Genomic DNA, 16,479 nt, shown 5'->3' with positions numbered 1-16,479 from the left:
TTTATTGTATCATTTATTATTTACCCTCCACCATCCTCACTAGGTGCCAATAGGCATCTAACAATAATATACTGAATATTTAATTCAGTATAAAAGCAGAGCAATGCGATAAATAAAACTGTAATTAAAAACCCTAAATAAAAGCAAGAGCAGAGAAAAAGCAACACTGAAAATTAAAACAAGCATCCCAAAGAAACACCAGCAGCAGAAACACAAATCACTCTGTCGGGGCAACGGCTTCATCTGGTGGCAGAAAGTTAATAGAGAAGGCTAATTGGGCCTCCCTCAGAAATTAGTTCCAGAGCCTAGGTACAGGCCCTGTCTTGCGCCCTTGCAAAACATGCCTCTGATATTGGTGTGATAGAAGGGAAGGACCTCTCCCAACGATCTTTTAAAAACCAGAGGGAACCTTGAAAATATGATTACATTTGTGCCTCAAGCAGCATTTTTTGAGAGGAACTCTTCCAGTCATGGCACAGCTTCTAAGAAGTTCAGAAACTTCAGCTGGTGCAGAATTCAGCAGCCAGGTTGCTCAGCGGGACAAGACAGTTTGAGTATGTTTTACCGATTCTGGCCCGACTACACTGGCTGCCAATTAGCTTCTGGGCCCAATTCAAAGTGCTGGTTTTCACCTATAAAGCCTTAAACAGCTCACAATTGCACTACGTCAAGGACTGTCTCTCCCCAAATGGACTGACCCAGACGCTGTGATCATCATCTGAGGCCCTTATACATGTGCCTCCTCCACAAAAGGTCCAGAGGGTGGCAACGTAAGAATGGGCATTTTCTGCATTGGCTCCCCATTTGTGGGATGCTCTCCCCAGGGAGGCTCGCCTGGTGCCTTCATTACATATCTTTCGGTGCCAGCCAAAAATGTTTCACTTCAACCAGGCATTTGGCTGATTAACATTCTATGGCTTTTAAAATGTGTTTGTGGGAGGGAGATTATTGGTTTGTTTTTGTTTTATTATGAATTTTGTGTTCTCATTTTTTGTTTTTATGTTGTGAATCACCCTGTGATCTTCAGAAGGGTGGTATACAAATTTTAACAACAACAACAACAACTATGTTTCATACCTAGCCACAGAGAATGAGGTGGGGTGGTCTAGATTGCCAGAGAGAAAAATTAGTGTCGAAGGGAAGTAGCAGGGCTATTGAAAAGCAAAATTAAGGTTCAAGACCTGTGGGTCAAACTGAAGTCAGAGGATTTGGAGGTCCAGGGAAGACTGAACAGGTTCTGGAACTGCAGCAAGGCAGAAGCCAACACAACAGAGCACGTACATCACCACAAATGGGTGGCATTTTCTGGAACAATTCATGGCAACTGATGACTGCAGGCTCTTAGATTTTTAATGGGATAGTGAAAGACTTCATTTAAGCGCAAGGTCAGACAAAACTTAGCATGTGGCCTTGCCACATGTTTAGTGAGATTCATCACAGGATGTGTCACAGACTGCTGTCACTCACCTTTAGTTTGTGCAGGGTCAAATCTCCCAGGCGACAGTAAACCTTGGAATAATACATAGCTTCCTGAGCACCTTGCAACAATGGTGAGCGTAGAGAGAGTGTCCTCAAGTAGCAGTCCTCAGCCATTTCATACATTTGCAGACAATAGTACACTGTCGCCAGGCGGTGAAAAGCAACCACTTCTTGCAACTGATCTCCTTAAATTAGAATTAAAATTAAAATTAAAATGAAATAAGATTAATGATACATCCTACTAATATACAAATGAGTACATGTTTGGTGACTCTGGGTGATGTATGAATTGAGGATGCTTCTCAATTTCCTTCTTTCTGAATTTCTGTCCCCCCCCCCAAAAAAAAAAACAAGAGCAAAACAATGAGCAGTTCCTCTGAATTAATTTGTTTTGGTTGCAGTGCTGCTGCTACTGCGTGATGCCATTTTCCCTGGCTTTTCAATGCATATTCCAATCCCTATGTCCTAAAAAAAAATCTGTGTCACTGTCAATTTGATAGCATAAATTCATGTCAAACTCTTGACAGGTAGGTTTCCCATCAATTAAAACAAAATAAATATACATGTTATTATTGTCTCTGTTGTATGATTTTTTAAAAATTCATTATGCATTTTTTAAAATGCAGTTTTTCATTACACAAGATTAGAAGCATCGATTACTTCCATGGAAAGAGGGGGGAAATTCACAGCAAAGAAGGGATGGACTGAACGGCAACTCTTGCACTTTAATATAACTACAGAACAGACTATAAATCTGAAATTGGACACACTATTTCTAAAAGTAATTGCAGAAATTTTCTACTGAAAATCAAAAGATAGGAGGAGCAAAACAGATTTATACATTGACAGATTTAGGGAGATCTACACACTCTTCCTCAGAATGAATACACACTGTATTGTGGCCAATGGTAGCTAACCCACATTAAAAAGCTGGTTGAGTTTATGGATAATTGGCATAAAATGGTGGACTGGAACAAGTATCAGTTTATTTCAGTTAGGAATTTCTAGACTACTGGCTGCAGCCACACTAATATAAAGCCAATAATGTTAACATAACATAAGAACGTAACAGTCCTGCTGGATCAGGCCAAAGCCCATCTACTCAAGCCCTCTGTTCTCACAGAGACCATGTGCATTGTCTTGGTTAGATAATTTCTAGTTGAGACATGGGAAGAATTCATTTGGGGAAAGATGAACATATTTGGGAACTCTTCCTCAGTGACAGGGTCCCCAGCAATGAATGATAAAACTCCTTCTTTTCTTTCTTCAGTTCTTAAAATCAATACAGACCCACCTCCTTTGCTTCCAAACAGGTATCTATCTCCAAAAGCAACAGCAGAAGACATCTCTTACTTAGGCATTTGGTGACATTCTGTGCTCTTTTTCTACCTTTACTATCTTGGTTTTGCAATGTATTTATTTAAAATATTTTTAGCCTGCTCTTCACTGCAGAGTGAGTTGCTATTAAAATGTGTATTATAATAGTGGCTTTTCCGGGAACAGCAGTCTCTCTAATTCCTGGTCCATTGCACCTCTCCCTGGGTGCCTTCCACAAGATGGCTTAGACATTACTGTGCTATGTATCCTTAGTCCTTTCCTACCTACATCCACACTGAGCCTGGTTGCCAAGGTAGCAAATTCCAAAGCCTTCTCATAATTCTGGAGTCCGAGCTGCAGCTCCGTCAGCTTGTTGAACACTCTCAACTCAGTCTGCAGCACCTTCAGCTTCCTAGCCAAAGGGACAGCTCCTCCCTGGGGGGGGGGGGGGGATGACACAATGTTTTCACGTCACTTCACAACTTCCCACCATGTCACACGACCATTCGAGCTGCATATTAGCCCTTTGGAGAGAAGGACACCCCAAACAAAAGGGATATGCCATTATACCGGTCTCCTTCCACCATTCAGTACATCTAGCATTTCCCCTTGTGTTTACTAATAGCATATTGATAATTTAGCATATAGCAAACAAGACATTACTCCTCTAAGTTGCCCCCCATTCATCTCTACCCACCCAATATCAGCCACTTCAACATCCTCAAAGGAGAAGAACTTGGAATACATTTAAATTTTTTTAACAATATTCATTATTATTACAAGGTCTTGTAGAGGAAATTGTGGAGGAAATTGGGGTGCCAAGTCTCTCTGTGACCGTTTCTCCTTCAAATTCTCATTTTCTAATGAGTCAAAATAAACCCAGCAAATCCCAGGCCTTGACATTTTCTTCTCATATGATAATTAGCATAAATACAGTAATGTATTCTGCCCTATCCCTTGTACCCCCCAGAAGAAAAAGAGATTGTTACACAATGTGTGTGTTTTGTAACTCTGGAACTTTGTTCCATTGGCTGTTGTCTAGAAACTGTAAGGCAGCCTTCTGCAGCTGGAGCTGATGGGAATTACAGTCCCAAACATCTGGAGGGCACCAGGGTCAGGGTAAGCTGCAATAAGGGCTTGCCTTTAAGCTACATGTCAGCTCTGTTCAATACAACCTTCTGCTACTACAAGAATGATGCAATGTGCAAACTTTTCTTAAAATCAAATAAAAATTCTCAGGATAAAAAACTAATGCAATCAAGGCTACAGTTGGAATAATCAAGTATTTTATACATTCCAGGCTTTCAAAAATGCTGTGAAAAATGGCCTTTAATCTAGGGAGTTCACTCCTTTGTATCTAGCCATGCTACATGCCACATTGATGCAGCATAATATTTCTGCCTATGTTCCCCAGCTGAAACACAATCTCCTGCTTTAAAGTAAGCACCCACTGAGAATAGCAAGACAGAATGATAATGTTTAGTAAGGCCATGAGACAAACCAAGCCCACAGAGCCCCACTTCAAGTCCTAATGAAGACAGCCAGAGAACAACTCTGAGACATTCTCATATGACTTCACAACAACATTATTTCTCATGTGGAATATATTCTTGCTCATAAAGAGTCTGCAAACTATAGAAGCACTATAGTTCAATAAACCTATGAACAGTCATGAGGTGTGTGAAAAAGCATGTCTCCTTAAACTTCCTCCCTCTACCTCAGCATAGGCTATCCCAATCCATGTCAGTAATACTCAAGTGCAGTCGTGATAAGTAGATCTTCACAGATACAGACATAAGTGCCATTTTTGTGTGTGTGGTTGATACCCTGTAATAGTCCACTGCCTTTTGTCTGTTCCGGATCCCATTGAAAAAGACATCACCAGCCTCTTCATATAGTTCCATGGCCAAATGCAGCTCTTCAGATTTCAGTGACGTCTGTATGGCTGCCTGGGAAAGGGATCAGGTCAGGGTAAGAGCAATGGCAGTATCATCATACAAGAAGAATGTAAGGTATGGCTAAAAGTTATGACTGAACGTTATGCCCGGCCCTTCGTCATTGCAGCATATATGCAATGTTCGTGTTTGCTCACAGTATAGTAACTACAGTGGTACCTTGCTTTTTGAACGTCTCCGTTGACAAACGTTTCAGTTTTCGAACACCATAAACCCTTGTAAATGCTTTGGTTTTCGAACACTTTTCAGAAGTCGAACATGTCACGCAGCTCCCGTATTGAGTTTTCCGTACTGAGTTTTCGGTTTTTGAATGTTTCAGAACTCAAATGGTCTTCCGGAACAGATTACGTTCGAAAACCACTCTATATGAATGCCATTTGCTACTTACATCCAGGAGCAAACCAATTCAATATTCCTACACAACTGCCTACAAATCAGTGGGGTTGTACTGGAATGGACAGAGTCAGAAGAGTCTGAATTTCTATCGCAAACATAAAGTCTTCTTCTCCAAAACTGTAGTGCACTCATGATTACGAAGGAAAAAGTGATTATCACATATACTAAAAGTTCCAAAATTATTGCAGACTTCCATTGATCAAGGGGCCAATGTCCGCCTGCCTCACTCCATAGCTCCCCCTCTTTCTCCACCTTCCTTCTGTACTGTGGCATCTATTGCTACAACACTCTTCTATTTAACTCCCTCTTCCCCTCTAGCATTCACTGCCAGTCTCCCCAGGGGGAAAACATCCAAATGTCGCAAATAAATCCATATGCTTCAATAACATTTCTTCAATTTTAAATAATCACGGGGGTTCACTTCATGAGCTCTTCAGTAATGGAATTTGAGAGTTTGGGCACAAATAAACCTTTTATCAGTGTGCCATGAGTCATTGCACATTTCATACCCAAGTGAAGCTCTGAGCATATAAACCTGCACGTCAGTACAATATACAAGACTTGTGCCTCTCCCTCAGCCAAGATCTATTCAGTGTCCATCAACTGGTGGGAAATGTATTGCCACTGCTGACACTACTTCTCTTAGACACTGACTCTGACTCAGCAATCACCATGCGCCAGACATTGTACATTAAATCAAAAGATAATGATTTTCCTGCAGATAGTAGTTTGCTATTTATTAGTGTTTGGAACCTCAGCTTGGCAATCTTACATCACAGAGCCGTTAGTTAGACACAACCAGGCCTCTTCTTTTTACTTTACCTGCAAATACATTTCCACAAGTTCATCCTCTTGCATTTGATAGTAAAGCCTCCCAGCCTGCAGCCAGGCCTGCGCTGTTTTGACCGTTTCCTCCAGGTCAATGAAGATTCTCAGACTCTGTTTGGTGTAATCCAGGGCCCGTTTCACATATCTGTGGGGTTGATGGAGGCTCCATTATTGCAAAGAAGATGTGGGAGCTTGTGCATCAAGTCAAAACAAACCAATCCTTTCTGACCAGCCCTGCAAAGCTTTCCTTGCATCATTGTTTCCTAAGTCCGACACAAGCTGAATGATGGTCTCCTTTCATTTAGTGCTAAACTTAACAGAGAAGCTCTTATAAAGCAGGTGGAATGGGCCAGGCATGTCATAATCACTTCCTGTTCCAAGACCTCTACTGCATTTGGTGTAAGGAAAAGAGTGGCTTCCACTGTAGTTCTCTTATCAAGGAGTGTCCTGCCATGGATCTATGCCTTTCCTATTCCCTACAAAATGAAGTCCAGCTCACCCTGTGCAACAGAGAGTAGCCTCTCTATGGGCAAGAATGAGTCTGAGGTTCATAACTGGCAACATATTAAAAGTGTGTTTACATCACCTATGAAATCTGTTCCCTCCAATCGTGGTAAATGGATTGCACATGAGATGTTTGCACATTAGTAATGGGATCAATATCACACAGCAAACATGGCAAAGAGTAGGCCATCCAAGAGATAACTGTTTGTAGTTGTGATTTTAGTGTTTTTTTTAAGGAAAAATAACTGCAACTGATGTCTTTTCATCTCAGTGGCTACTGATTTCTCTTTTCTTTCTTTTTTTTGGAAAATATTTTTTATTTGCTTTTACCAATACAAGTTTACAATCCAGCAATTTATATAATCATCTCTTGACATTATCTGAATCTCGACTGCCCCCCCATCCCCTACATGGTTCCTTATTACAATGTTCATAACTGCATATAAGTCCATTCTCCAAATTTCATTTTTTCTAATCATCCATCGTTACATTGCAAGTGAGTCTTGGAGTCCAGCTAAAGTTTTAATTTGCTTACAACGGTCTCCTAAATAAATTATAAATTGTTCCCATTCTTTTTCAAAGTTCTTATCCTCTTGACTCCTGAGTCTCCCCCTTCGTTTTGCCATTTCAGTGTAGTCCAGCAGTTTGGCTTGCCCATTCTTCCCTAGGCAGGATTTTTTCTTCCTTCCATCCTTGGGCTAGTAACATTCATGCAGCTGTTGTCGCATATGTGGCTACTGACTTTTCAGTGACTCCTGTTCATCAGATAAATTATTTGCTACCATTCTTCTGGGAACCTGTAATCCTCCAGATCTTGCTGGACTACAACTCCCAGCATGCCTGACCGCTGGTCATGCTGGCTGGTGATGATGAGAGCTGGCGTTCAACAGCATCTGGAAGGCCACAGATTCCCCACCTCTGGCACAGAAAGACGCTATCACAGACAGCCAGAAGCAGTCACCCTAAATCTTTTTTTTAAAAAACCCTCTGGTGGGACAGTGCCACATGGCTGAGGAACAGTGAAATTTGTGTTTGAGATGATGGATGAATAAGGTGGCGGCAGGAGATGGGTGAGATTTAAGAACATCCTGTCTGCTCTAGGATGCAAAAGACATCTTTTCATGAAAGCTGTTGGTCATATGTGAAGTGTTTCTCTCCTTTTCAGACAGGCAGTATTGGAATGATGTCACAATGGCCTGTCAGTCTTCAGGTGAGCAGCATCAGCATGAGGTCACAATGCCAGTATTCCCCCTTCAGAAAGGCAGTGTCAACACAGGGCCACATTGTTCTCCCTCCCTCACTGAAGCAGAGAGCGGCAGCATGTCTTATATAAACAACTATTTATCTCTTTCACTGGAAAAGCCGGAAGCCGGAAGTGGATACAGTCTCCTCCTCATGGAGGGGGCTCCTCTGTAACAGTATGTGGGTACAATTTCTTTTTTCTTTTATCAGTGTGTCTGTACTGTAGACACCAGTGTTTTCTTTCTGTACTGTAGACACCAGTGTCTCTCTCTCTATCTGAAATGGAGGGCGGCATGTAGTCAGAGAAGTGGCAGATAAGGAGTTGATGGGCAGGCATTCCTACACAGTTCTTTCCATTGTGCATCCCTTTTCCTCCAGGGTAACCTGTAATCTTGAGCAAGGAGGCTTACAGTACAAAACTCCTCTTCGTATATTCCTTCCCTCTGAGCTCATTCTGACCTTTCATAGGAAGGGTAGCATTCAGATTCCTAAGCAATCATAACATAGCCAATACTTCAAACAAAGCAGTGGTAACTTGCAAGTACATGATAGATAGCTGTATTTAAAATTAAGTGAACGATATTTATTCTCAGTATGCCCTGGGGCTAATTTACCACCTAATTTACCACCTGCACTAAATGCCAAAAATATTTTCCTGGGGTATTTCATACTATTTTTCAAAATGTTCAAAGCAGTGTACACCCCCCCCCCCCGGGCAATAGAAAAACATTAAAAACTATGTTTCTCAATGGATATGGATACTTTTTGAAACAAATGTATGGTTTGCTTTAAGACCCACTGTGCCATGTTTTGCGGCTGGTGTAGTTAGTTTATGCCATGTGGTCCGTACTCAACAGTGGCATTTAAAATTTCATATTTAAAATTTAATGAGTTTGCACTAAAATGATAAAAGTGAAAATAATTGAAGTTGTCTGACAACAAAATCACCGAAATAAAAAACATGGTTAGAAATGCCTCATTTTCCCCATCTTAAATGTTGTACATGGTGCTGACTCACCTGGTTGTCTGCAGACTCTGGTAGAGCTGGCTGAGGACCTGCAGAAGCTGCCCTTCCATTTCTTTGTCCTGGAGCTGCTGAGCTAGGAAGAGTTGGTGCTCATGGTAGATGATGCAGGCCCCAGTGTTGGGCTGCACTTTGCGATAGAAATGGCAGATGGACTCCGTGACCTGAAGTTGACCTGGGTCGCAAGATTTCAACATTTAAAATTGTGGGGTGTAAAAACGTATTGCAGTCAAATACAACATTCCTACAACGCACATGCTGGGGAATGCTTTGTATCACTCAGGAGAAAACTTGCCAGTTCCTCCTGAGCTGGGACAGACTTCCTTTGCATGTGACTTAATGTGGGTGTGGCCTGTTCTTGGACAGAGGAGCACACGGCCTCCATGTTCTGCTCTTCTTGTTCTCCATTTTGGTTTCCTAAGAGTTAGGAGATGTGACTGCTGAGTCGCAGTCACTTGAGACTATTTCCCTTATGGGATAGTTCACATAGTTATATGTTGTTCTGTAAATTAAGTCTGCCTTCAGGGATCTTATTGTGAACTGGATGATTGTAAGTAAACTAGTTTTATGTTAAGTTTAATCAGATGGTCGTGTCTATTCTTTTAGGAGGGATATAAAAAGGGAAAACAGGAATCTTAAGTAGTGAGGCTCAGACGATCCAGCAACAAGCTAACCACTGTGTAATTTAAAAGGGGGATGTTTGGAACTCTGCTAGGATATAGAACTTGCTGGTGCAAGTTAGGAAGGATATCATTAAATAATCTATCCTCTCCTGCCTCCCTAAACATCCCAACAAAAATAAGGTCAAGGAAAAAGCAAATAACACCCTCCATTTTCCCCCTCAACCCACATCCCAATAGGCTAGCTACTCACTCATAATGTTGCTTGTGTTCAAGGCAACGGCCAAGGCGAGTTCATGAAACAGTTTGCTCTCATCTGTCTTATGCATCTCCACCTGGCACTGGGCCAACCACAGCAGAATCTGCACCAGCTCCAGCTGTGCATCATCTCCACCCTGTAGTTCAAAATACAACCTAACAGCCTGGAGAAAGTAGCATTCCGCTAGGTGGCTTGCCTGGCAAGAGACAGCCAGGCACCCAAAGTTGGATAAGGCAATGGCTTGGTTCCGCCTGTTGCCAGTCTCCTGGGCTTTGTTTAAGGCCCTCAGGTAGTTCTCTGCTGACTTCTGCACCTGCCCTTCTCCTTTAAGGGCAATGGCCAGAAGGTTGTGGACAACCCCGTCTTGCGTGATGCTGTCTGTCTGTCGCAGAGAACGCAGGAGGCGCAACATGATCTCCGACGCTTTTTCTGGCTGGCTGCTCAAAGCGTACACCCACCCCAAAGAAAGGGAGGACTCAAAAGCTTCCTCCTCGCCCATCACTTTGCCAAGGGCAACAGCCCTGTTCGAATAATGAACGGCTCCTTGTAACATGCCATGCTTGAGGTACATTTTGGATAACACTGCACAAAGGGCTCTCTCCGTGGGCACAGCTCCGTTTTCGTGGGAGAAGGCCAAGGCACAGCTCAGGTAGAGGCAAGCCAAAGCGGGGACGCTGCTTCTGCTTCTCCTGTCTTGGATCACCAGGAGCTTAGAAGCATTTGAAAGGATGAATCCAGCTCTCCAAATGGGTGTTGGTGCCCCTTTCACAGGGCTGGGAGGGGAAAGCCTGGCAGATGCCAAGGCAACATGCGGCAAGCACTTCTTCTCATAGAGGTAGGTCAGGAGAGGCATCAGGTCCAAAGAGGGTGCACTGGAGTCCTGGCTAGAGACACTGGAGCACAGGAACTGCAAGCGTTCGGAGAAAGGCAGGACTTCGTCATACTTGCCCAGCTGCAAGAAGAGCCTGACCACAAGAAGGCAGGCCCGAGCTTCCAAAGCAATGTTGCCCATGGCAATGGCTTCTCTCAGAATGTACATCATGACCTCAAGCTCATTCTCGGAACAGAAGCAGTGTCCAGGCAGGCAGGCCAGAAGGGCCACCCCTTTCCCAAGCACGGACAAGAACTTCTGCTTCATCTTCTGCTTCAGGTAAATGGCAGCGAGGTTCGTGTGCAGCGAGGCAAGCAGGGGCAGGTCGTCAAAACCTCTGTCAATAGCACTCATGGCTTCCTCAAAATACACTCGAGCCTGAGAGAACTTGGCCTTCTTGGTGCAGAGGCGGCCCAAGAGAAAGCATATCCGGATGTGAGCCCAAGCAAGGTGACCTCTCTTGGCCCAGTTCCTGGATGTCTCTAGGTATAGGACTAGCTCTTCCTCACTGGAGAAGCCATAGAAGGTGGAACTGAGGAAGGAAAAAGAGAGGTCATAGAGACTTTGGAAATGGGGCACATAGCCATCTTGGTTGAGGAAAGTCAATATAGGGTCAAAAACATCAGAGTCCTCCATGTGTCCAGCGTTCAGGTCAATAAAGAACTTGGGGTCATCAAGATCATCTGGTTCTGGCAGAAGTAAGTGTTCCAGGGTAGAAGGTGAAGAGTCACCAACAGGACTGGACTTTTCAGAACCACTAGGAGTGGGCAAGCTATTGCTAGCCTGCTTCCCCCAGCTCTCAAACATCCAGCCATCCTTAAGTCCCTGAACAACTGCATCTGAAAGAGAGAGATAAGCCACAAGGAAATGCTTCCCCTCATGAAGATACATTTCAGGAAAAACAGCACCCACTTTCCCCTTCATCCATACTCACCTGATGGCATTCTTGGGTACATTGCCACAGGTTCAAAGCCATCTGTGGGACCCAGAAAAAGGGTGGGAAATATGCAGAATGAGATCATGGGAAGCAAGAAGGCTGCACCTCAAATACTGTACGAAAACCAAAGGCTTTCACTGTCTTTGTCTCACAACACATTTAGCCTGAACTTGGGAGATGTGCTTGAAGGGAAGAAGACAGGCGTAGGAGGCACTCAGAAGCACTATGACCCCTTGGGTGAAAGGAGAGCTTGTTGTCCATTCTGAATTAGAAAAGTTAATTTTCCAAAAGGAAAATGCCGACAAAATCTGGTTTTAAATTTTGATAAAAGTAGTGCTATCTCTTTCATTTATATCGTTTGACCAGCTATTTAAGAATATGATGGCTCACTAATATCCAACAGTAATTGATGATGGTGATTCAAAACATGAATGGAGTGAACAGTTGGAGGGAAATGGCAAAAGTTGGGAATGACAGGTAGTACAGCATTTTGCTATTAGACAAAGGGCTGTATTAGGGAGGAGTGGATACTCACCAAGCCTGTACACAGAAGTGATGTCTGTTTGTGCCCATTCACCCAGAAGATTACTGTAATGCGTCTCATTGCCGTTGGATGGAACCTGCAGAATGGAAGCGACTTCTTCTTCGCTAAAAAATACTGGATTCTTTTGCCTGTGTTGGGGATAAAACATGGGTAACAGCAAGTCAGCACTACACCCCATCCTAATCTCTCTCTTTGCCTCTGCTAAGAGACAAAAACTGGTGTCATTTCCAAGGAATGTGTAATATTTCCACTCCTTAACTATTCCTTGCAGTAAAGCTGAAGCTGAGCACCAAAGTTTTAGATGTGGTGAAGGCACTGCGTTCCAAGGAAAATCTACTTTACCCAAAGTTAAGAGAGCAGATCTGAATATCCGGGGGGGGGGGGAATCTCTAGCAAGATAACTGGGTTTTTCCCACCAACCTGCTGGAAACAAGTTGTGAGGCAAACAGTGAAGGAAAATGTTCTATATTATGTACAGCATAGCTAAATTGGGACTTGGGGAAGCTAGGGTTCAAATTCTCACTCAGCACTGCAAGCAAGTTCATCCCTGACAGGAACCCACCATGGTATGCTTACAATGATTTTCCGCTTCCTATTATTGACAAGTTGAATTGTTTTAAGGAATGGCAAAAGGTATTGTCTAAATTTATCTGGCAGGGGGGGAAACCCAGAATTAAGTTCAAGTTATTAACAGATGTGAAAGAGACAGGGGGTTTCTCCCTGCCAGATTTAAGGATTTACTTTGAAGCAGCAGCCTTTTGCTGGTTGAAAGAATGGTTTTTGCTGGAAGATACAGACATTTTAGATTTGGAAGGTTCTGATAATGTATTTGGATGGCATGCATATTTATTGTATTAGAAGATAAAGGCTCACAAAGGATTTAAAAATCATATAATTAGAAAATCTTTGTACAATGTTTGGATAAGATATAATGATTTGTTAGAAAGGAAAACACTCAGGTGGATATCACCATTGGAAACTAAGACCTATAAAAAGTTGAATATGAAAACCAAGTGGTTGAAGTATAATGATATTTTGATGGAAGTAGGGGACCAATTTAGATTAAAATTTTATAACCAGTTAAAAGATAAATTAGATGATTGGTTCCAGTACATCCAGAAAAATGAAGTGTTTAAAATGGATAAGAAAATTGGTTTTCAAACAGAAAAATCCAAACTGGAAATGGAATTATTAGATACAAAAATGAAAAACCTATCCAAGATGTATAATTTATTGCTGGAATGGCATACGAAAGAGGAACAAGTGAAATCTGTAATGACTGAATGGGCTAGGGATGTGGGGCACAATATTATGATGTTGGATTGGGAGAAATTGTGGAAAAAAGGAATTAAATTTACAGCATGTAATGTATTAAGAGAAAATTTGATGAAAATGATGTACAGATAGTACTTAACACCAGTGAAGTTAGCAAAAATGTATCATACTCATGATGATAAATGCTGGAAATGTAAGGAAAAAGAAGGAACCTTTTACCACATGTGGTGGACGTGCCCCAAGGTAAAAGACTTCTGGGAAAGGATTTATAATGAACTGAAAAAAGTGTTGAAAAACACATTTATTAAGAAACCAGAAGCCTTTTTACTTGGTATAGTGGGGTGTGAAATCCCCAAAAAGGATGTTACTTTTTTTCTGTATGCCACAACAGCTGCGAGAATATTACTAGCGAAGAATTGGAAGAAACAAGATTTACCAACTATCGAAGAATGGCAGATGAAGATGATGGACTATATGGAACTTGCTGAACTGACTGGGAGACTCCGAGACCAGAAAGAAGAGACGGTGGAAGAAGATTGGAAGAAGTTTAAAGAATATCTGAAAAAATATGTTAATATTTAAATCTTAGAATAGCTTTGGAAGTGAATATAGGCTGTAGAGTTAGAAGTAGAAGATGGTGTCTTTTAAAATAGTATTATTTGTAAGTGATAAAATGTGAAGATTTTGATGGTAAAAGTAAGCGTGATTAAAAAAAAGGTTAAAAATTGTGATATATGTAAATTGCTAAAGATGAGGTAAAATGAAAATCAGATGGGGGGGGGACTTGGGGAAGCCCACCTAACAATGTTTAGAAAAAATAAGGATAAAACAATAATTTGTTTGTATTGTTTGTTTTTTCTGTTTGTGTTGTTTAGTTGTGTTATAAAATGAATAATTTTTTTTGGGCGGCGGGGGGGGGGGGGGGGAATACAATGATTTTCCAAAACAGATTTTTTAAAAAACTAAAATGTTAAATGCTATTACTGCCAGCAGAACAGCACCTAAACTATGACAAATAGTATTTATTTTATTTTAAATTAGTTAATTATTGTATTGATTAAGATAACTAATGAAACATTATTCCACCAGCAGTCTTATTTTGATGAAGAAAGGAGATGTAAAGTATTATCCTAGACATGGTTAATCAGAGGTAAGTCTGAGTATTGGTTTATGAGTTCAATGGGGATTATTCTGAGGTGAGTGTGGGATTGCAGACTCAAGTTTCAATGTTATAGGCTGCAATCCTATACCTGAGAGTAACCCCCTTTGCATTGTTATGAAGCATGATATGTAGTTATGGCATTCATCATCCACTTACAGTAGAAGGAAAGTATCACTCCAAGGAAAAATCTTTCCAGAGCATCGCAAACTGAAAATCTTGAGGAAGATTAACAGTGACATCTTGTGGCCACCACAATTCCACACACAACTCTACATGCATACATACAAAGCTCAAATGTACCTGAATTGGTTAGGATATACGCTTCATTTGTCTTCTAACTTCCTGCATGAATAACATTTGTATGTGATATATGCAATAACTGTCAGGAGACAGCTTTTTTCAATAGGGGCACCACAGCTTTGGAATGACTTCCTTAAGGAAGCACACCTGACATCTACTTTGCAAGCTTTTAGGCTGAGGGTGAGTAGAAGGTAGGTTGAAATCTACTGGTAGTTCACTCCAGCAATTTGCACTAGATTTGCAGGGGTTTCCAGTTCCCAAAGGTTCAGCTGCAGCAGCAACCACAGATTGCTGTTTCCTACCTACATTAGGCTCCTGAAAGGAAGAAAGCTAAGCAGACACGGACTTCTGGGCAAGAGAATGATGTTTAGTTCAGTTCTCATCCTGGAAAACAAATTCCTAGGCTCAGAACATGCTCAGAGGCATCCTGTTTGTTTGTTTTAATTCCAACTTTTGCTTGGACCATAGTTTTCAAACCCATTACTTGCAGTGATACAATACCTTAATCAGAGCACCTGGACAAATCCTGCCACTAGAAATCCAGCCTCATGCTGCCACACATGTGCTAGTTAAGCCTTCACTGAAAGTAGATGTCCCAGAGGTATTAACATTTATAGTCCTCTGACCAGAAGATAAACTACCTGAAATTGATTGAATTGACTTTAAAGTAGTGCTAATGACCAACTAAGCTTCCCCACCCTGTCAAGTAAGCTGTCTGTTTTGCTCTGTCCCTTCAATTGGTGACTCTTTATTCTCATAAGCTTGCAAGCTGCACAAACAGTAGTTCTGCAATTAAAGGCTACCATCTTTCTCTACTTTGTGCTTCTCTTCTATTACCCAAAATGCACCTGACAGCAGATGATCGCTTGAGAATATCTTTGGGACCAAGACCAACTACTATACATTAGTGCAATATTCACCAAACCATAAACCACTTTTGAAAGCCTTATCAAATCCTCTTTAAAAACCCAGGATTTCCTTAAACTACAGCTGCAATCCTATACTCACTTACCTCAGAGTAAGCCACACAGAACTCTACAGGACTTACTTCTGCATAGACGAAGGACTGCCATGTACACATTCCTTTTCTAGCTGTTCTTACATGTGACCGAAGTATTTTCTGAATATTCATCCACGGATCTGAATATAATTATCTACTTGCTCTGAAACAAGGTTGTTCCTACAATAAACCCATCAGCTATGAGCTGGAATTCTATGATGCACCTCCACATGAACAGAAACTCCCCCATTCTTTTCTGTGTCAGGACAAGCACCATGCACAATGCACACACAGAGCTTTCCCCAATGTTAAAGTGAAACGGGCATCATTTGGAATATTCTGTAAGCTTCAGAACTCACATGTGAACACCAGAGCTACTGGACTGGAGCAACTGCCCCCCCCCCCCCCGCTCTTCCCTCACTGCTGCCATATCAAGCCAATTTCTACATACTGGAGAATGTTATCAGTTAACTGAAATTCAGAGCAAGAGATAAGATACAAGTTGTGCCAACATTTCTTAATGACATGCCTCACAGAAACCTGAAAGAGGCATAAGCTGTGGTGCTTTTGTCTCAAAAGCCTATTTTCTCATCACCTGAAATTATATATTTTAAATCTCCAGTCTCATTTTTAAAAAGATCTGGTCCTCACAGATGCAAGCAAACACTTGAAGCTTAAATCAATTACTGCAGGGAACCATTTAGCATTTGGTGGGGGGAGAAATAATTACAAATAAATTCCAAAAGTAAAGAAAATGAACACCGGA

The 16,479-nt window shown here is 41.6% G+C and overlaps 1 protein-coding gene across 6 annotated transcripts in view; it reads right to left on the bottom strand.

Moving 5' to 3' along the window:
- SH3TC2 (SH3 domain and tetratricopeptide repeats 2) overlaps positions 1-16,479 on the bottom strand; it is a 51,838-nt gene that overhangs the window by 4,276 nt on the left and 31,083 nt on the right. For 3 of the 6 annotated variants that reach the window (XM_080997087.1, XM_080997092.1, XM_080997089.1), the window contains exons 10-17: positions 11,968-12,104; positions 11,430-11,471; positions 9,619-11,334; positions 8,740-8,920; positions 5,970-6,120; positions 4,623-4,745; positions 3,081-3,231; positions 1,468-1,664 (exon numbers count right to left, since the gene is read on the bottom strand). In XM_080997087.1, coding sequence (XP_080853213.1) covers positions 1,468-1,664; positions 3,081-3,231; positions 4,623-4,745; positions 5,970-6,120; positions 8,740-8,920; positions 9,619-11,334; positions 11,430-11,471; positions 11,968-12,104 — 2,698 coding nt within the window. Of the gene's footprint in view, positions 1-1,467; positions 1,665-3,080; positions 3,232-4,622; positions 4,746-5,969; positions 6,121-8,739; positions 8,921-9,618; positions 11,335-11,429; positions 11,482-11,967; positions 12,105-16,479 lie in introns of all 6 variants that reach the window. The other 3 variants (XM_080997091.1, XM_080997090.1, XM_080997088.1) reach the window with 1 other exon arrangement.

Source organism: Podarcis pityusensis (genome assembly GCF_964106645.2).
Source record: "Podarcis pityusensis genome assembly, chromosome: 2".
In the NCBI taxonomy this organism is placed as follows: Eukaryota; Metazoa; Chordata; class Lepidosauria; order Squamata; family Lacertidae; genus Podarcis; species Podarcis pityusensis.
The sequence above is the reverse complement of the archived record's forward strand: the minus strand, read 5'-3'. Positions and strand labels throughout refer to the sequence as shown.